The 21,166-nt window shown below is 38.4% G+C and overlaps 3 protein-coding genes across 10 annotated transcripts in view; 2 read left to right on the top strand and 1 right to left on the bottom strand.

Annotated features, from left to right (window-relative positions):
• Window positions 1-824: 824 nt before the first annotated feature.
• Window positions 825-13,095, top strand: LOC107757138 (pecanex-like protein 4). 4 transcript variants are annotated; one of them, XM_016574537.1, is made up of 12 exons: window positions 825-934; window positions 3,757-4,550; window positions 5,643-5,825; window positions 5,992-6,512; window positions 7,923-8,023; window positions 8,132-8,251; window positions 8,341-8,377; window positions 8,486-8,701; window positions 9,889-9,992; window positions 10,091-11,238; window positions 11,353-11,539; window positions 12,270-13,095. In XM_016574537.1, exons 2-12 carry the CDS (start codon window positions 3,847-3,849, stop codon window positions 12,519-12,521), a joined length of 3,573 nt encoding a protein of 1,190 aa, XP_016430023.1. In that variant the 5' UTR covers window positions 825-934; window positions 3,757-3,846; the 3' UTR covers window positions 12,522-13,095. The 4 variants fall into 4 exon arrangements, with proteins under 4 accessions (XP_016430023.1, XP_016430022.1, XP_016430021.1 ...); XM_016574536.1 differs by having other exon boundaries at window positions 8,341-8,701; window positions 9,904-9,992; XM_016574535.1 differs by having other exon boundaries at window positions 8,341-8,701.
• Window positions 13,096-13,179: 84 nt separating this feature from the next.
• Window positions 13,180-19,538, bottom strand: LOC107757139 (dehydrogenase/reductase SDR family member 7-like). Its single transcript, XM_016574540.1, has 6 exons — window positions 19,227-19,538; window positions 16,666-16,772; window positions 15,281-15,520; window positions 15,038-15,160; window positions 13,592-13,807; window positions 13,180-13,496 (listed from the first exon to the last, which is right to left on the bottom strand). The coding sequence occupies exons 1-6, from the start codon at window positions 19,354-19,356 to the stop codon at window positions 13,449-13,451; spliced, it is 864 nt and encodes a 287-aa protein (XP_016430026.1). The 5' UTR covers window positions 19,357-19,538; the 3' UTR covers window positions 13,180-13,448.
• A 1,268-nt stretch (window positions 19,539-20,806) lies between these two features.
• LOC107757136 (protein phosphatase 1A-like) overlaps window positions 20,807-21,166 on the top strand; it is a 35,421-nt gene continuing 35,061 nt past the window's right edge. For 4 of the 5 annotated variants that reach the window (XM_016574530.1, XM_016574532.1, XM_016574533.1 and 1 more), the window contains exon 1: window positions 20,807-21,120. The gene's annotated coding sequence lies outside the window, so the exon portion shown is untranslated. The remainder of the gene's footprint in view (window positions 21,121-21,166) is intronic. The other variant, XM_016574531.1, reaches the window with a different exon arrangement.

Genomic DNA, 21,166 nt, shown 5'->3' with positions numbered 1-21,166 from the left:
TTGCTATTGGTCTCATGCAGGGATGTGTGTCAGACTTGCCAATAGTTAATTATTAAATTAATTAATTTTAGCTCACTTTTCCATATGCTTCTAAATTGTTTCTTTGACATAAGTATTTTCAAATGCTTTCTTCTTTGCCCTAAACATTGTACATTTTTCAAATCTTCTACTTTTCCTATACTAGCAGATGTGTAGATATAAACTGTTGCTGGAGTGTGACCTCCTAGTGATTCATTTAATTTTGCCAAACAAACAAATAAATAAATGTTAGTTGCTTTGAGAAATCCAGTGTCTGATTTGATTTGGTTTATATTATCCTTTACCCATGTCTAATTATAGCCTACTAGATAAATAACCAATAGAAAAAAGTTGGAAATCATATTAGTTACTTTTCTTTTATCATAATCTTTACATTTATGTGAGAATGGGGTTAATTTAATTAATTTCACTGCCTTGATTTAAATGTTATTTTTGCTGCAAGTTCTAAAATGATCAAGACATATTAAAAGTGTTTTTTCGTTTTTTTATTTAAATGTTTAATTAAATTGATAATTAAATAGTTAATATTCTTTCCATTGTGCAAATAATCAAATCTAAATGCCACAGCTTGAGCATATTTTGCAATAGTAACGTTAATACCTATTTAAATTACAACACATGCATATTATTTTTTCCAAAGGTAGCCTAATGCATAGCAAGAATAACCTTCTTAATAGTTATGCCAACATACCATTTGCAGTTTTGATATTTTATATTTCCATGGCTAATTCTGTGAGGAACAATAGATGTAACGTTAGATCAACACACCGCCCTTCAGGCCGTGTTGCCTAACTGCAGCATCAGCAGAAGCGATGATGGATAACGGGTTCGTTTTATCGCGACACAAACCCTCTACCCACCCTTCCAGCACCTCTCCGGCCGTTCTCATTTAAAGGTATGTGATGTTTAAAAAAAGAAAAGGGTGTTTCTATTTAATTTTTTTGCCATGTGGAAAAATAAACCGCCTTCTAAGCCCAAACACGAGCTGCTAACGCTAGCCGCGCTAACCAGTTAATAGCCGCTTTCTCGCCTCTCTTTTTTATCGGCTGTTTGGAGGAAACCAAGACGATATTATAATGTAATATGATATACGAGCTTTGTGTTTGGTTATTGTAATGGTCTGTAAACCTGTTGTCACGTTCATGTTTGTCTCTTGTTGTCATAGCTGCAGTGTTAGCATGTGAACAGATCACAGGATACAAATCAACAAGACTGCATTAAAAACTTAAATCTGAGGATTATAGCCACAAATCAAAAGCTAAGAGCACATAATTCACAGGATAAACCCGCGAAGTCGCTGGTTGACTCACACATTTCCTCCTGTGTTTATGCTGTATGTTTATTTTGGAAATAATAATCTCTGCTTATTTTGCTCGGGTAACATCAACAAACAGGTAAATTGGGAATCAAATGTAAAAATAGGTTGTTGTTTTTACCTGGTGAATATGTCAAAAAAATTGTAACTGATACCAACTAGGTACTTCCCCAATTGATTTATCACAAGACATTTTTTATTTTTTTTTATTTTACTGAATTGTTGTGTTTCAATATGCAAATTATGCATTCATTTTAAATATACACTAAATTTCATACATTTCATACATTGGATAAACCCAGGTTCAAAATTCTTGTTTCATTTTGTTGGCATATTAGAGTTAAATGTTTTTACAGAGGGGATTTTGGATATCTCTATTTTTATCATTCCATAAATCAGAAAATTCTGTCAACAGCCAGAAAAAAAAATTTCACCATTTACTGAATTGTTGTGTTTCAATCTGCAAATTATGCATTCAATTTAAATATACACTAAATTTCATACATTTCATACATTGGATAAACCCAGGTTCAAAATTCTTGTTTCATTTTGTTGGCATATTAGAGTTAAATGTTTTTACAGAGGGGATTTTGGATATCTCTATTTTTATCATTCCATAAATCAGAAAATTCTGTCAACAGCCAGAAAATTTTTTTTCACCTTTTAAGGAATGAAATGTTACATAAATCAGTTGACTGATATATGAGCAAACCCCTCTGTAAGAAACTTCAGAATATAGGTAGGAATAAAACTGTAAAGTTTTGTTTATGTAAGTAGAGATTTCTGGCTCAGTGCATGAGAAAAAAAATATTTTGAGAAAACGCCCTATAAAGATATTTATTGTAATTAAGATTAACAATTCCAGACAAAATAGTTAATGTGTAATAAAAATAAACTCTTATTTTGGAGGTTATATTCTTTCCAATAGTCTAACTTTAAAACAATTGCTTGGCAAGTAACACTGTCCACTCATCTCTAATGTTAAATAATGAGGAGAAATATTAATACATTTATATATTTCTGAAATATACGTAATGTATATATTATAATTATATAATGTATATATTATAAAACAATAGCTATAATTAATATATAATTATGAAATATTATATAAACTATTATACAGTAAATATAGTATATTTAGTATTGTGTATACACTTATATTAGCACTTTTAATTAATTCGTAATTTAAATTGATTAATTACATAAAATACTGATTAATTAATTGAATTATTTGCATTATTGCATTATTATGGAAATCTGCTGAGGAAAAACTCCCAAATAAAGATATTATTATTATTATTGAAAATATTACATTATTCTGGTCATTAAATTTTAAAGGGGTCATATGACGTTGCTAAAAAGAACATTATGTTGTGTATTTGGTGTAATGCAATGTGTTTATGCGGTTTAAGGTTAAAAAAACACATTATTTTCCACATACTGTACATTATTGTTGCTCCTCTATGTACGCTGCATTTTTATGCGTTGCGTTGCGTATCACGCCGCGTAAACATAAAACCATGTCTGCATTTGTGATCAGAGAAACGACAAACAACAAGCACTACTCTACACTGCTTAAAACTCGCGTTTGAATCATCAGTGGCAAATTCTTTAAATATAAAAAATGTACTTACAGGCTGTGAGTCAGAAGCGCCAGACTGTCCTTGCAAAGTCGGAACTGCCCGGGCTTGCGGCAACCACATATGACGACCCCGGGCTGGACTCGCTTCGTCCATGGTGAAAGCTGATCTGGCGATCCACAGCGCGAAGTAGGGCTGCACGATAAATCGAAATGGAATCGAGATCGCGATTCGACAGAAGCTGCGATTGTCATGCGTATCTTTCAGTGAAGCACGGTTCTGTGATCAGCAGTAAATCTCCATCCAAAGGCCAGAGGGCGCTCTTGTTCTGGAACAGTGTTGTAAATACAACTTAACCACTGATTTCTAGTCGTGTCCTCTTTTGGAAGAACAAACAAAGTAGGTTCGCTTTCACAACGAAGCACACAGCGTCTTCACGACATGGCGGCAGCGGCAACAATACTACAGTGAGAATAAAAGTTACGCTTTCTTTCTTTGCGTGAACATTTGGGCGGTGTTATGCAAATCTTCCCACATAGTGATGTAGACATGTGGGGGCGTGTTAGAACGAGCCGTTTTAGGTAGGCGTGGTTGACTCTTAACTTTTATAAAGAATATCTCTTTGGATTTGAGACTTTAGTCTTTGCAACTTTACAGATTTTCTTTATGCACCAAGAGCTTGTAACACTCTAAAGAGAAAGGACAAATTGAAATCGCATCATATGACCCCTTTAAAGACATGCAATAAACCGCTACTCCATCATGGCCTATGAAATATTAATGTATATGGTAATTGTATGCGTTTGTGTGTGTTTCCAGTGACTCACTGTCAGCGGGACATGTGTGTGTGTTCCGCAGCAGCTGGGAGGAGATGACTGAGTCTGTCCCTCCCGTGTTGTGTTCATCATCATGGGGCCTGATGTGCCCCTGCTCAACGATTACAAGCAGGAGTTCTTCTGGAAGCGTTTCCCACAGACTGTCTTGGGGGGGCCTAGGCTGAAACTAGGCTACTGTGCACCGCTGTATGTCTATATGCACCAGCTGGTGTTATTTCTGACACCATGGCTGTTGGGAGGCATCGGGGCCCTCCTCTACCAGCTGAGGGTGCTGGATGAAGCTTTTGCAGGTGTTATTTCCGGTGTGCTCATGCTGGGTATTGGTGCCACCCTTCAGGGACTGGCACGGTGTATGGCACACAGGACCGGAGTGGTACAAAGGCTGCCTGCTGCCAATAACATCCTTGCAGACGAGGAGGAGGTGGAGTTTACTCACTGTGTGGCTCCTGAGACGGTACGATTTGTGGTGCCTGGGAAGAAGTTTATGGGTAATGTAGTTTTACACACTTTTCTTGCTGGAGCACTTTGCGGGTTGTCCACATGGTACCTGCTGCCAGACAGACTGAGTGGCCTGTATGGGCACACGGGTGCAGGACTGGGAGCTGTTGTGCCTTTGTTTGCTCTGAGCTGGGTGACTGTCTGTATTGGGGAGTATTCGCTCATCGTCAACACGGCTACAGAAACAGCCACGTTTCAGCCGCAGGACACGTACGAGATCACGCCGCTCACCAGACCGCTATACATACTCGCATTCATTGCTGTGGACCTGGCTCTAAGGTACAAATCCCACAATTCACCACTTCTCTCTGACAGCGTATTGGTCAATGACAAAGAATTCTGTCCATGATAAAGGCAAACAACCTTTAAAAAAAATCTAGTTTAAAACATGTCTTAGAAATGTATTATTTGTATTCATGTTGTTTTTGTTTTTTGAGGCAATCTGTTCACAAATGTTAAGATAATTTTAATTTAATGACATTTAAAAATAGCAGCTGTTGAAAACAAAGTAAAAAGTAATTACTTTACTTATTAGTAAGTAATGAAGCTTTTGCATTCGGTAATTTTTTAATGGGTTGTTCATATTTTTATTTGGCTTGTTTTCTGTGTATGTTTTTATAAATTTCTCTTCTGTAAAGCACTTTGGTCAGCCTAGCGGCTGCTGTAAATGTGCTATACAAATAAAATGAACTTGAACTTGAACTAATAATTACTTTAATGTATTATAAGTATTAAAGTAGTATTATAAGTATCATCAAGGAAGAATATTAAAGTATTAATTTCTTTTAAATACTTTAATCTTACTGACCCCAACCTTTTGATTGATAGTGTATATCAAACATATTTTCCAGAGAAATAATTTCTCAAACTACATAAGAGGTTTCCTTATAAGATTTGTTCATTTAATAAGGTTTTCCTTTCATGACGATCATTATGCCCCCCACAAAACATTAAAATCAGTATTTATTCTGATATTCAAAAGTGCTCAAGCATAGAAGAGGTGTATTTAATTAATTTTATTTATGTACATATTGTATTGTAACTTATTTTTTTTAAATAAATTAATAGATTCCAGACAAAAACTGAACATCTTGTCAGAGATTCATATGCTGAGGGATATGAGCTTATACTTGAAACCTGGCATTGCGTACTGCTAATATTAATGGCTCTTAGAGAAATTGCTTCTGATTTTCCTCAGTAATTTCCTATTCCTTTGGATAAACGCATCTGCTAAATAAATATAAATGCTGAGATTGATTTGAGTGTTTTCTTTGAGACTTCTGTTGTGTAACCTAAACTTATGAGGATTGTTTGAGTATTAATGTCAAGAGTCAGTGCTGAGTCTGACGTACTCTTGTCCTCATCTCTCAGGTTTTCAGGTTCTGGAGTGGTAGAATTGCAAGTAGCATCTCAGGTGCTTCATGTGTTGTTTGTGGTTCTGCCAGTGCTTTGGGCTTTGGGAATGCTCTCTCCGCTGGACGCTCTTCTGCTCTGGGCCATGGAACAGACCTTAGTGCACGGCCTGGGTGGGTCAGCCATGTCCACCAACATCAGGTGAGCAATGAATCCTTCTTTTACTGGTCTCATATAACCAGACTAACTGCATAAAGTGTGGTCTACATTGCAGTCCTTTCTGGTGAATACTTGCACAGACTTCTGTTGTATAAAATTCCAGTTTGTGTCCCCTGTAACTATGATCTTCTGTTTTTCTTTTTGTCAGGCTCTTGGTGATGTTTCTGTCATCCGTGTGTGTTGCCATCTGTACCTTCTTCATTCCCTCCTCATTGGGTGTGGTTCTATTCACTGTTGCCATGGGTTACCTCTTCAGCCAGGACTTGACCCAGCTGCTGGTGCTGGTGAAGGGCGCCTCTCCGACCTTGGGTTTGGGCTGGTGGGGGCTTCCTCTTTCCCTGATGTTCTTAATAGGAGCCTTGACTGAGGCTGGACTCCTTCATCAGCTTTACCTCATCAACTCAGGGAATCTAACGTTGAGTGTGAACTCTTTGGAGCACTGGGAGTCTTCTGTCGTACCTCCAAGCCCACAAGAAGTGATTGGCTGGCTCCTTATTGCTCTGTTTCTCCTCACTCGTCTGCTGAGAGAGCTCCAGGGGGCGTGCGTGCTGGGAGGTGTTATGCTCAACCCACTGTACCCCAAACGGGTCACGACTGCCCAAGCTTTCAGGCAGAAGACCCACGGTCTGCATGTCGCAGGGATAATCCGGAGGATCCTAATGAATCTGGGTGAGGAGATGTTTGCACTGTACCAACCAAACAATCCTTTGCATCTTTCTGTTTATCTTTATAGTCTGTTGCAGGGAGATGTTGACTTGGCATTGATAACACATATGGATGCGTGATATATCAATGCTATATTGGTTATTTGTTTTAATTATACATTTAAAAAAAAAAATGTATCGCTACCTGTCAGTATTGGGAATTTAACAGTAAATATTTAATTGTCTATGCACACTTCCCATATTTAATATTTAACATTCACTGAAAGTTAATCTTTAAAAAAAATAAAACTTTATAATAATTAAAAATAAAATAATACTTAATTTAATACCACTGTTTAGCAAATCTTTAGCAAGTCTCAAAATGAATATCCATTTTTCATTCTGTACATTGTAATGTTGTGAGGATTAAATTAATTTTGCAGCAATTAAATTGATTGATTTGAATTTTTATTGCTTTATTTAAAAAAAAAATTGTAGAATTCATAATAAAAAATAAGTATATATTAATTTTAAAAAAGATGAATACGATATTTCACATAAAAGACGTTTACATATAGTCCACAAGAGAAAATAATAGTTGAATTTATAAAAATGACCCCGTTCAAAAGTTTACATACGCTTGATTCTTAATACTGTGTTGTTACCTGGATGATCCACAGCTGTTTTTTTTTTTCATAAGTCCCTTGTTTGTCCTGAACAGTTAAACTGCCCGCTGTTCTTCAGAAAAATCCTTCAGGTCCCACAAATTCTTTGGTTTTCCAGCATCTTTTGTGTATTTGAACCCTTTACAACAATGACTGTAGGATTTTGAGATCCATCTTTTCACACTGAAGACAACTGAGGGACTTATGTGCATCTATTACAATATGTTCAAACGCTCACTGATGCTCCAGAAGGAAACACGATGCATCAAGAGCCAGGGGTGTAAACGTTTAAACAGAATGAAGATGTGTACATGTTTCTTATTTTGCTAAAATATCATCGTTTTTTCATTTAGTACTGCCCATCAGAAGCTGCAGAAGATACTTGCATGTTTTCCAGAAGAAAAAATACAATTTACCTTGAAAAAGTTCAATTTACCCTGATCTTTTAACCTCCAGGCTCGTAATGCATCGTGTTTCCTTCTGGAGTATCAGTGAGCGTTTGAACCTTTTGTAATAGTTGCACATAAGTTCCTCAGTTGTTTTCAGTGTGAAAAGATGGATCTCAAAATCATACAGTCATTGTTGGAGGAGAGGGAGTCGTGATTTTAAAGGGGGGAGATATACCTACTGTAGATAGATATTGTTGGTTGGTTTATCAGTAATGATGAGAACTTTTATATTAGTGCATCTCTGCCAACACATAATTATAATAATTAATAATAATTCTTTTATATGTCATTTAATGTGAATGTTCGTATTTGACTTCACAGCAAGTCCGCTGGTGATGATTGCGTTCTTGTCTGTGGACGAATCTCTAAAGAAGGTGCACACGGCCTCTCTCGCCATTGGCTTCACACGGGCATTCAGGATGGTATGAGATTTTATTGTTACACCACCTTGAAGCATTATGAGGACATGGACAGCACTCTTTCACTAAAATACCCCCTTGACCCCTGATTCTTTGGCCTTTGTACGGCAGGTGTGGCAGAGCTCTGAGGCTGCTTTGCTGCAGATGGTGTTGGTGGTGATCATCAGACTTGCAGGGGGACACAGAGTCGCACGTTGGAATGAGTTGGGCACCACAGTGCAGCTGATACTGGTGAGCCAAATATAACTTTTACTTTGCATTTACATTGCAAAGTACGTTTGTGTAATAACATTTTTCTTATCTATCCCATTTTCTGGCAGGTCTCTCTGATTGTGAATCGTGTATCTCAGTTTGTATGTAAGCTGAGTTTTGCTCTTACGGTATTGATCACGTCCTGGACAGAGAGTAAACAGCGTCGTCAGTCAGCAGGAACTCTGCTGGTGCTCAATGTTGCTCTGTGCCCAGTTCTTCTAGGTGTCGTGGCTCTCTCTGCCCTTCTGTCTGCCCCTCTCCTTCCTCTCTTCACACTACCTGTGTTCCTGGTGGGATTCCCCAGGCCGCTGCGCTCATGGCCGGGCACCCCAGGCACCGCCTGCCCTTGCCCAGATTCTGTATATTACCAGCAGCTCTGCAAAAGACTGGCATCCGCTATCAGACCTGCACTTGCTAATGGCGCATTTGGTGAGTGAGACCAACTGAAAAATGTCACACCTGATCTCTAGTATAGTCTCAGCTCAGAATAATCTTGTCACTCATTTTACTGCCGCTGTTATTAACTGTTACAGTATATGACATGTATTTATTAAGGTTGTCAATTCTATTGGAGCTAATTCATTAAAACATTTATTTATAATCAGTAATGAATACAAAATATAAAATTAATGATATGCTGATTCATCACATTAATCATATATTTTTAGATTGTTCCTATTTTAGCTCAAACTGTAGAGCATGGCGCTAGCAACGCCAAAGTCATGGGTTTATTTTTTAGAGAACGCATGAACTGAGAAAATTTTTTATTTGAAGTCTCTTTGGATAAAAGAATGCATTACATTGGCCAAAAGTGACAGTTTACATTATTATCCCATAAAAATCGACGCGTTTCAAAAAGGCGGGGCATAGAGGAGAAACAATAATGTACAGTATGTGGAAAATAATGTGTTTTTTGAACCTTAAACCGCATAAACACATTTCATTACACCAAATACACAAAATAATGTTATTTTTAGCAACATCATATGACCCCTTTAAATGATGTTCTTTTGAACTTTCTATTCATCAAAGAATCCTAAAAAATGTATCATGATGGTTTCCACAAACATCAAGCAGCACACCTGTTTTTAACATAATTAATAATAAGAATAATAAGATAATAATAAATGATTCTTGAGCACCAAATCGGCATATAAGAATGATTTCTTTAGGATCATGTGACCCTGAAGACTGGAGTAATGTTTGCTGAAAATCCAGCTTTGCCATCACAAGAAAAAAATGCATTTTAAAATGTATAAAAATGCAGAAAACAGTCATTTAAATTGTCACAATATTTCACAATATTACTGAGCATAAGAGACTTCTTTCAAATAGATTAAAAAAAAAACTTACCAACCCCAAACTTTTAAACAGTAGTGTAAAAGTAAATATTTGCTAAGAAAAGCTGCCAAATTAAGATGAAGACATAATTGACATAAAAGTCATTATATAGGCATTACAGAGAGTGGATTTAGAAGCCAATAGCCTATATTGTTTGTTTTTATTATTGTTGTAATGTACCGGTTAAGGAATATTAGATTACATTTTATCTAATATTCATGCAACACTTCAAACTGGAGTTTCTATTAACTCTTTGTTTTTTCATCTGATTGAAGGTTCCTGTACTCCAGGGTCTCATTACCTTGGCCGCTTTCAGGGTCGTCTTCTTTGGATCTCTGTTCTAGAGAGGGGCTATGACTATTGCACTATAAACATTAAGGTATACTTGCTTTCTTGCTTTTGCGCTGTCTACAGAACACCAGTTGTATGATTCTTGTGTGTGTGTTATTTCTTATTACCCGTCATGTTTCACCACAGGGTTTGGAACTACAGGAGACATCATGCCACACAGTGGAGGCTCGGCGTGTGGATGAGGTTTTTGAAGGAGCGTTTGATCATGTAGAGCGGCCTGGCCAGTGTTTCCAACTATTTAACCCTCACTGCGGTAATGCTCTGACCCCCTGCTCTGTGTTGCCCATCAGGGTTTACTCTGACGCCCAGAACGTTCTAACAGGAATCATTGACTCGCCTGACCACCTGCACCAGCTCAACTCTGACTTCCTTAAAACATTTGTCTGGATTTTATTGCGTTACTGTGTACAGGAATTGACACGTGGTGCTCAGCGGACAAAAGGTCAGTCACTACAGACCTCTGGACGCAAGTCGCAAAGCTCTCAGCATGCCGCACCCTCAGAGCCAGGTCCAGTTGTGGTTAAAGTTGCCATGGACTCTCAACTTCACTCTGAGTCCTCCTCATCCTCTCACTTTCGGGGGCAGGACAGCTCCAGCCTCTCATCCTTTGCTGATTGGTCCGATGAAGATGATTTGTTCGGTCCAGTCCCCATACGGCGGCCGATAAGAATGATGGTGCGGACAGATGAAGGACAGACCGAGTTAGCATTGGGAGTGTCTCTTCCAGGTTCTGTAGAAATCCACAGCCTGTACGAGAGCATGGCTCTGTCTTCTCTCCCCACCCTTAGACCTCTGGGTCTGGGTTTGGGGCTCGGCCTGCCCAGTGTAGATAAAGGGAAAGATAACATGCCTGCACTCACTTTGACCACCATCCCAAGCATCTCTCAGCCTCTCCACTTCACAAGCCCATACTCAGAGCTCTTCTCTCTGCCAGCAGAGTGGCGGACTGCCCAGTTGTCTTCCTCCAAACTCCAGGTTCTGCGACCTTGCTTCCCAGAGGCTTGGTTCTGCTTTTGTTTGTCCCAGCTGGTGGTGGAGAGCTTCGGGGAGGGAGACTTTGAGCAGGTGACACTGGGTTTGCAGGAGGACCATGCCCTGCGGGAGCTTTATACCCAGGTGGTGCTATCATGCTGTGTGGCACTGGGGGCAGATGCTCAGGTGTTCAGCCCTAATCTGCTGTTCAGGCTGTACTGTGGGGACGGCCCCTGGACTGAGGGACTCGAGTGGCTCCGAGCCAATAAAGAGCTGCATCAGCTCACACTTAGGGCTTTCAGGTAACAGACAAGCAAGATTCAGCACACATTTTCCATTAAAAAATGGCCTTACATCAGCTAAATTTTCTCGCTTATCTAAAATGTGACAGGTGTTGTTTTATTCTGTTTGTGCAGGTACAGTGTAAAACTCTTGGTAGACCAGGCATCTCTTGGTCCGGTAGAGAGTCTGGATGAGCTCTTCACAACTTTGCAGGATTACCATGACAATTGGTTTATCGGCCTGGTAACAGACCGCAGTTGGCAAGACAGTGTTGTACAAGAGAAGCCCTTCCTATTCTCTCTCGGACACGATCTCACCATGGTAAACACCACATTTATTGGAATGTAACCATTTCTACCAAACACTGTCTCATATCTAGCTGTGATGCAATAAAAACCATCTCTTCTGAGTATATATGAGTTTTTGCCGTAACTAGCCATGACTATAATGTATGTAAGGACATTTTGACGCTCTCTCCCCCATATGTTTAGGTCACTGTATTATATTGAGACTATTCTGAAAAACATTTGTACTATATTGGCCGATTACATCTTTTTTTATTGGTATCAGTCAATATAGGATATTTAATTGTACATGCTTCTTTTCCCCTATTTCATTCAGATTATCTTTGCCATCATCAAACTCAATTATAATTTAATTATTCTGTTAATATTTCAATATTAATATAATTATAATTTAATAACACAGTTAAATGTAATTTTCAGGAAATCTTAAAATGAATATCCATTTTTCATATACATTTACAGTTATGATGCTTAAATTCACATTTAGCATTTGGCAAGTGATTTTCTTTTTTTTTTAATTCATATAAAATGGTATAGAATTTTAGTATTGGTCATTTATTGATTATTGGCAATTACATGAAAATAATTATCAACTTATCCGTATTGACATGACTTAAAATTTTGGTCTACACCTACTCTTCATGCATTCTCATTATCTTTGCGTTACAAATTAAATAAAAAAATTAAATTAAAAAAATGCCAAATGATAATTTGCAGTTGTGTAATACATTTTCTGTGTTTCATAGGGGACGTACACGAGCCGTGTGTTGTCCCTGCAGGAGATTCTAGTCCAGGTTGGAGTTTTGAATGAGGAGAGTGTGAGGGGCCAGTGGGCCAACTTGTCATGGGAGCTACTATATGCCACTAATGACGACGAGGAGCGCTACAGCATTCAGGCACATCCTGTGATGCTGAGGAACCTAACTGTTCAAGCAGCTGATCCACCTCTGGGATACCCCATCTATTCATCCCCGCCCATCCATTTACGCTGCTTATGATAATTAATCACCTTCATTTGTTTACCCACAACCATCCTGAGATCAGCGCACACGTATGCTGCCAGCACATGAATTTCACACGTTCAGAAGTTTTTGCATTTAATTTCTTCTTCATTCAGGATACGGTATAATATTTTATTGAACGTATGAAGCATTTAAAATTGCTACTGTTGTAGTGACATTTGGCTTCTGGAAGAAATGCATGAATTCATGAACTTCAGCGGCTGGGATGAAGTAAATGTGATCTTTCCAGCAAAATCCTCTCCACACAATAATACTGTAAACTCATTCAGACACAGAGCCCAGATTTATATTCTTCTTTGGAAAGTGTACACTATTTTCTCAGCAGTGAACCCCTGGGTGTCCTTGACTGAATCTCACCTCACACTGAGCTTCCATTTCACATTTTTTATTTTATTTTTCCACTTTTTTGTTAAGCATCTGTCAAGAGCCCTAAAAAGGAGAACCTGTTTGTCAGATCTCAAGAATGTGCCTTGGTTACTATTTTCAGTGGTTATGAATATTTTCTTTTTTCATGTGACCACCTGGTGTTATAAATATTGTCTCTGGCACCTTTGTTTATCCTATTTGGGTCTTTATATGGTTGTGCAATTGTATGTATGGAAGAAATATAAATGTTTTGTATAAATCTTTTACTGTCTTTTTTGTTCACACAAACTTAAAATGTTTATTATTATAGAATATTAATTCCCATTTACAACTAATGGACATTTAAATACAGTAAACACAAAGAATACATAAATCAACTGCATAGCCATTTTTTAAAGATTTGCCATTTGTCTTATTGATACAGCGTGCAAAATATAAGGTTTTATATATTTATTTGATGGCGTAGTGAAATAGTGTGACTTTCTCGGTTCCTTCTGGTAAGAAATTCACAAATCGGTGTTTCTTGAAATGAGATTTTCAAGTTGTCTTGACTTTTGGCTTGCTGAAGTATGCAGAATCTGCATCCTAGAAAAGAAGATGATTCGGAAAAAATATTAGTGCTATTGTAGCATAAATAAACCAGTTCAGGGATCTGTTTACACCAAAGTCCCACTACTCACCAGTCCAGCTTTGAAGTTCTGCACACGTTTTTTACCAAGAACATTAGTCAAGTACCAGGCCAGAGTGGGAGTGTACTGCCACAAGTAGCAGAAGAGTAGAAAGGGCTGCTCAGCGATCCACATCTCTTTCACATGGTTGGCCAGACCTATCAGGGTGAGGTGAACGCAGCGCTCTGTGGACATCTTATGGGTCTGATCACCAGCTGTATCCACAGGCTAAAGAGAAAAAAACAAGGACTTTTTAGTTAAGCATTAATGATCGTTTGTTTTGCTTTCTGAGTGCAGATAAGTAAGTATTATATTTATATACTGTTGTAGTTTATATTAATATTTAAAATTAGCTTTTTTATTTAAATTGTCATTTTTTGTGCTTTTGTTTTATTTTGTATTTCTAAATTTACATTTTTTTCTTTGAGTTTTATTTCAGTTACTTTAGTACTTTTAAAGGTGAAGATTTTTTGTTGAAATACATTGTCTTTAGCCCAGTTTATTGTTAATTGACTACTATAAGTATGCCATTCATGGGTTTATATCCCTCAATAGTGTAAACATTGAGCGTCCTAGGCACCATCGAAACATTATTAGAGCGTTCCACTAAGAGGTGCGTTTCCCAAAAGCATCGTTAGCTAACTATGGTAGTTAGTTCCATTGAAATCTATTGGTAACGTCGGAACTTTCGACCATAGTTGCTTTTGGGAAACGCACCCCAGATCCGTCAATCTCTTTCCCGCTTAACCAATAGCGAGCGTTTGGGGGCGTGGCTACTGTAGCAGGCTGAGCCAGAGGAGGGTGTTAAGCTGACTTGTTACATGGAAAAAGAAATTCAGATTGTTACAGAAGTGCAAGCCAAAATTCGAAGACTTGCCAAAATACGCAGACAACGGGGTAAAACAACGGTAAACACTCGCGGTGCTTTTACACGATTTGAATCGAGATGCCGAATTTGCAGAATTTCTTCTCGCCAGGTAAGCTAAAGTCAAGTTTTTGCCACACATTTTAGCTCTTTACAGTCAATCCACAGATAAATAATCTTAAGAATAATCTTAAAGGCGTGTTAAGATAGTTCTGCAAAGGATTGTGTTTGACAATATGCTTTATTTTTGTAATTCCACTAGGTGACACTAGTAGCGCAGAAACTGCAAACTTCACCTTTAAACACAATTCAGTACAAATTTCCTTTAGTTTAAAGGGGTCATAGGATGCTAATGTGTGTTGGCAGTGTGTGTACACAACCACCCTATAATGATAAAAATCCACCCAGTGTTTTTTTTTTATCTACTAAAATCTTTACCCTTTCTCAAATCGAGACTCCTAAGCGATTGAGGTGTTCTGTTGTTGGATGTAATAATGCATATCAACTTGTGGAAAATGGGCATCCAATGCCCCCTTTAAGTTTTCATCTAACTTTTATTTTACCAAAAAAAAAAAAAAAACTGGTGCAGGTACCTTGCCAAGCTCCTCTGTGAACGCGTTCTGAACGATGGTAGATATTACTGGTCCGGGGCAGATGGTACTGATGGTGATGTTTGGATAATCAGCGAGTTCTGTTCTCAGAGAGTTAAAGAACCCCTGCAGAAACACAACAAATCAGGAGCTTTTTCTATATTTTATTACTGTTGTCCTTTACCAGACATGGCTGCATAAGAGTAGGCAGATTCTCGGGGAATTCTATCAACTATTTGCTCTCACCTGCACCGCATGCTTGCTCGCAGCATAGCCTGTTGCCAGGGGCACCCCTACAAAGCCTGCAACGCTGCTGACGGTTGCTATGATACCACTACCACGGCGGATCATGTGGGGCAGCACCTGCTTGGTGACAGATACGGTGCCAAGGTAGTTGAGCTCCATAAGCGCCTGGTACACATCCACATCAGCCTCTATGCACAGAGAACGCTGCGTCCGGCCTCCGTTGTTTATCAACACGTCTATCTGAGAATGCAGATACAGACACACAAAAAATTAAGAAATTTTTAGTGGGAATCCTACTAAATATTAAAGCATTAAATTGCTTGACGCTCAGAATGGCATTGCTAGTCTGTTGCAGCTGTTCCAATGTCAACAGAGAAATTTATGACGAAAAATTGTGCTACGTAATGCTAGCATTTGCGGGTTTTTCAGATGATTATTTACTGTTTTCTACATACCTATCTCTGCATACGTCTTAAGTTTTCATGTTTTATTTTCATGTAATGTAGGAACTTTGGCTCACTGGTGCATAGTAGATGAGTTTGTTACAAACATGCAGCTTCTCACTGTACAAGACATTAATTGATACACTGGAGTTGTGTGGATTAATTGTGGATTATTGTGATGTTTTTATCAGCTGTCTGAACTCTAAGAACTGAACTCTGAACTCTGTCTGAACTCTGAACTCTAATGGCCATTCGTGGCCTAATGGTTAGAGAGTCGGACTTGTAACCTGAAGGTTGCAGGTCCTGCAGGAATTGTCGGTGGGGGGAGTGAATAACCAGTGCACTCTTCCACCCTCAATACCAGACTGAGGTGAGACACTTGAGCAAGGCACCGAACCCCCAACTGCTCCCCGGGCGCCGCAGCAATATGGCTGCCCACCGCTCTGGGTGTGTTCACGGTGTGTGTGTGTGTGTGTGTGTTCATTACTGTGTGTGTGCACTTGGATGGGTTAAATAAAGCGCACAAATTCCGAGTATGGGTCACCATACTTGCCACTTCAATCAATCAATCAATAAAAAAATTCTCATTCTGACAGCACCCATTCACTGCAGAAGATCCATTGGTGTGCAAGTGATGTAATGCTAAATTTATCCAAATCTGTTCTGATGAAGAAACAAACTCATCTATATCTTGGATGGCCTGGAGGTGAGTACATTTTCAGCAAATGTTCATTTTTTTGGTGACCTATTCACCTTTCACCTATTCAAAGTATGCACCTTTAACCAGTGCATACTTTAATTCTTAGGTGTTAATACTAGGAAAATCCAATCAAAGTCAGTATTCTGAAAAGTATACTTGTTGGTGTTACTGAAATCTAAATCCATAAGAAACAATAACAGAAACTCTCTGAAGATTGGATATGAAATACAGATGGCATTTACATCACCAAAGTGCTTCAGAGCTGTAGCAGTTTTTTCTTGATGTGATGCACGGTCCAACAAATCAAGTGGAAGAACAAGAATATCCTCAGCCTTTAGAGAGGAGCGCTCTAATAGAAGGAGAGAAAGAGTGCATTTTGTGTCAGTAGGTAATGATGTGGATGCTTTTACATATCTGTCAGGTAATGACAGCAGCGATAATTGTGAACACACATTCAGGGTCACACTCTGCAGCTCTGAGGGAAGAGACATGAATTACAGTGTATTAATTGACCCCTGAGAGGTTTTAAGCGTTTATTCCTCTCTCAAACGTTTCTCAGGACTGTTCATACCTAAACATATGCGCTTTCACCCTCTCCAGCTCATTCTCCCTGCGGGCAGACAGCACTAGCCGAGCACCGAGTGCCGCGAGCTGACAGGACAACTCCTTATGCTGTATATTATTTAATTAATAATAAAGTTATCAAAAACAGTTTATAAGGTATAGTAATGGAAGGAATGCTCAACAGAGCAGGACTGTAATGTCAGTAGATGGGACAGTCTAAGAAAAGGTGCATTTTCAAGGTGAAGTACATTTTTGTAAAAGTTTGAACATTATATAAGATAAATATGTTTAGGTAATAATAAATTGTATTGTGCAATCTCAAGCTAAATTAATACATTTTAATCTATGCTGCTGGTATATAATTGTGCCTTCAGAAATTGTTCATTGTAACATTTCTGACAGTTCTACATTTAATTTGATATTAAAACTTGGCTTGTGGGCGGCCGGCGAATGAGGAGATCTATGTTTTGTCTGTCATTAGAACGGCCGCATCTGAGGCAAGTGCATCGCATTATACGCTTTCATCAACTTTTACAGGTTATATAACGTTACATTTTAGTTGCTATATGGGCGCTTAGTTTTTCTTGTTGTTTAAGGTCTACACTTGGCCAACATCTCATGATATAAACGATTAAGCGCTTATGCACAGGATATTTAAAACGTAGGCCTACAAAAGTATAGGCTATTGGCTGAAGAAAACGCTTGACTATTCAAACATCAGTTATTTATTTACCCTTGCATTGCGAAAAAGCGGAGCTCTGTCTCGAGGCTGTGCGCGGCGCGTCAATCTGAATGGAGGCGGGGTGAAGTTACGAGGTTTCGCGGAGAGCTTGAGGATCCAATAGCGTTACGAAGTTTTACTGGCAAGCCCTTTGTAATACTTGGCATTGGTTAAATATTTGTAAAACCCTCTGATTTTTATTATTTAATAATAACGAATTATAATAGAGATGTGAAGTTTGGATAATTTTTCACGGCACAGCTGACTGGGCTAGGGTGCCAACTGCCATACTCTGCCATACGGAAACGCCGCCCCTGTGTGCAACTACAACTACAACTACAAGGTGCTTGTTATGCTGCAAGATTTTTTTCAGGGGACACATTTTTTATTAATTTATTTATTTGGTTCCAACACTCAGAAAAAAACGGTACAGAAGCCGTCACTGAGGCAGTACCCTTTCAAAAGGTACTAATATGTACATTTAAGGTACTAAAGTGCACCCTTTATGGGTTAAGGCGGCAAGCGTACCTTTTGAAAAGGTTTGACAGATTTTTTTTCTGAGAGTGTATGAGGAAAACAGCTTTAAATCGTGCTGTTTTTTTTCTGTGAAGGTTAGATTTAGGTTTGGGGTGTAGGGTATAGAATATAGAGTATACAAAAATCATTATATCTATGGAAAACCCCCATAAAGCAGGGGAGCTAAACTCTGCAGGACACCGGCCCTCCAGGACCGAGTTTGGGCACCCCTGCCATAAAGCATGAAAACCCAACATTTGTGTGTGTATAAAGACACTGAAATAAAATGTGTTATCAGCTGTAAGTTAACGTAATTATTAAAAATATGAAATATCACATTAGATGATACATATCACAGTTTATATAGAATTTAGTTTATATATTTTTTTCTTATTAAAAAATATAAATACTGTATTATATTGTAGCAGGCTACATGTCACATAATGCGATGGTGACCTCCACACACATACAGGTTGTTAAAACACTGACAGATATAATTAACCAGAGTGCAAATTCCACAGTCTTGAAGGAACGTGTCACACTTGACATTGTTAAAGGGGTCATATGATGCGATTTCAAGTTTTCCTTTCTCTTTGGAGTGTTACAAGCTGATTGTGCATAGATAAGATCCCTGAAGTTGCAAAGACTAAAGTCTCAAAACCAAAGAGATATTCTTTATCAAAGTTAAGACTCTGCCACGCCCCCCTAAAACGGCTCGTTCTAACACGCCCCCACATATCTACCTCACTATGTGGAAATATTAGCATAATGCCGCCCAAATGTGTACAGTATGTACAGTATTTGAAAAATAATGTGTTTTTTGAACATTAAAGCATGTCAACATATTCTGTTACACCAAATACACCAAATAATGATCTTTAAAACAAGCATCATATGACCCCTTTAAATAGCTCGATCAATACAGTAGAACATTTTACATTACAAGCCTATTTCAGTGTGTAAATGTAGGCCTATATGCCTATAGATTCTGATTCATATTACCTGGTTTGTTGCCGAACCTGGCCGCCCATAATAAAGTTAGATCAGCGTCGGCGAAGATGAAGCGTATAAACTGCGTTAGTAAATAAACTGCGATCCCAGCGAGAATCACACACAGCCAGCATATATCCATTATTTCTGCACAAAAGCCGAGAAACTAAAGTAAAAAGTAGCTATTTTACAGAGTAGTGGCTGAACGCACTGGTGAATCTTGCGCAAGCTGAGCGCTTGACAGATCCGTCTGTGTTACAACATGCTGTAACAGCTTATTCTGCACCAACAACACCAAGTTCAACAACGACCGGCAGGAGCTACTGTACGAGTCAAAGCCTTCCGGGGTAATCTTCTGTCTTAATGGAACACACTCCATCAGCTCCACGTTTATTTTAATCTATCTATCTATCTATCTATCTATCTATCTAGCCTATATATGTGTATCTATCTATCTATCTATCTATCTATCTATCTATCTAGTCTATATATTCAGACGCATCTATTCAGACATATATTCAGGTAGATATAGGCTATATGTGTATCTATCTATTCAGACGTGTTACAATTGCTTTAGATAGATAGCTAGCCTATATATTCAGACGCATCTATTCAGACATATATTCAGGTAGATATAGGCTATATGTGTATCTATCTATTCAGACGTGTTACAATTGCTTTAGATAGATAGATAGATAGATGGATGTTAAATCAAAGCTCGGATTGTGTTATTAGACATTCATATGGTATTATAGAAATAATTGCATATAACTATTTGACATCTGTTCATCTGTTTTAATTTTTTTTCCACTTAACATATTGGCTTCCATTTAAGTGTGTATAAAATGGGTTTCTGTTATTATGTGGCATTTTGTTCAGTCTCACACATGTTAATTAGAGTTTAAAAAAATGACCAGTGCTTAGAGATAAAGGATGCAGGACTGATGATGGATGCATAGTGGTAAAATAATTATGTACTGAGGGATGAAGAATGAACGATGGCGAGGGAATGATGTACAGATGGAGGGATGATGTTGATGGAGAGATGATGATGGAGAGATGATGATGATGTCATTCTTTTAAGTGCGCAGCCCTGCTGAATCCACATCCGGGTCCTGCGCTGCTGCTGGTGTGCAGACATTCGGTCCCGAACACAGCGGACCAAAACAGCGGTCAAACCCGACTAGATAGATAGATAGATAGATGGATGTTAAATCAAAGCTCGGATTGTGTTATTAGACATTCATATGGTATTATAGAAATAATTGCATATAACTATTTGACATCTGTTCATCTGTTTTTATTTTTTTTCCACTTAACATATTGGCTTCCATTTAAGTGTGTATAAAATGGGTTTCTGTTATTATGTGGCATTTTGTTCAGTCTCACACATGTTAATTAGAGTTTAAAAAAATGACCAGTGCTTAGAGATAAAGGATGCAGCAGGACTGATGATGGATGCATAGTGGTAAAATAATTATGTACTGAGGGATGATGAATGAACGATGGCGAGGGAATGATGTACAGATGGAGGGATGATGTTGATGGAGAGATGATGATGATGTCATTCTTTTAAGTGCGCAGCCCTGCTGAATCCACATCCGGGTCCTGCGCTGCTGCTGGTGTGCAGACATTCGGTCCCGAACACAGCGGACCAAAACAGCGGTCAAACCCGACACTTTCCACGTTCAGGACGCTGAATAAATGGGAATGATGCATCCTTGGTTTAAACAGATAAGGGTGATCCGCTCTTTCACAGACTGAATGCGGAGCAAAACAATCCGCCAGCCTGTCTCTCTCACCACCGCCGCGCTCAGTTTATATCTCTCTCTTTCTTTTCGTCCTTCTCTTTTATCTGATTTTTACCTCCTCCACTACAGAACTCTCCAGGGCTCATTTTTAGTGGGTAAGTTTCTTTGCTCTTGTAATATGCCTATGTGAATGATAGAGCT

This window comes from Sinocyclocheilus rhinocerous, unplaced genomic scaffold (assembly GCF_001515625.1).
Source record: "Sinocyclocheilus rhinocerous isolate Xijiao unplaced genomic scaffold, SAMN03320098_v1.1 scaffold503, whole genome shotgun sequence".
Lineage (NCBI taxonomy): Eukaryota > Metazoa > Chordata > Actinopteri > Cypriniformes > Cyprinidae > Sinocyclocheilus > Sinocyclocheilus rhinocerous.
Note: the sequence above shows the minus strand (reverse complement) of the source record. Positions and strands in the feature narration are given on the sequence as shown.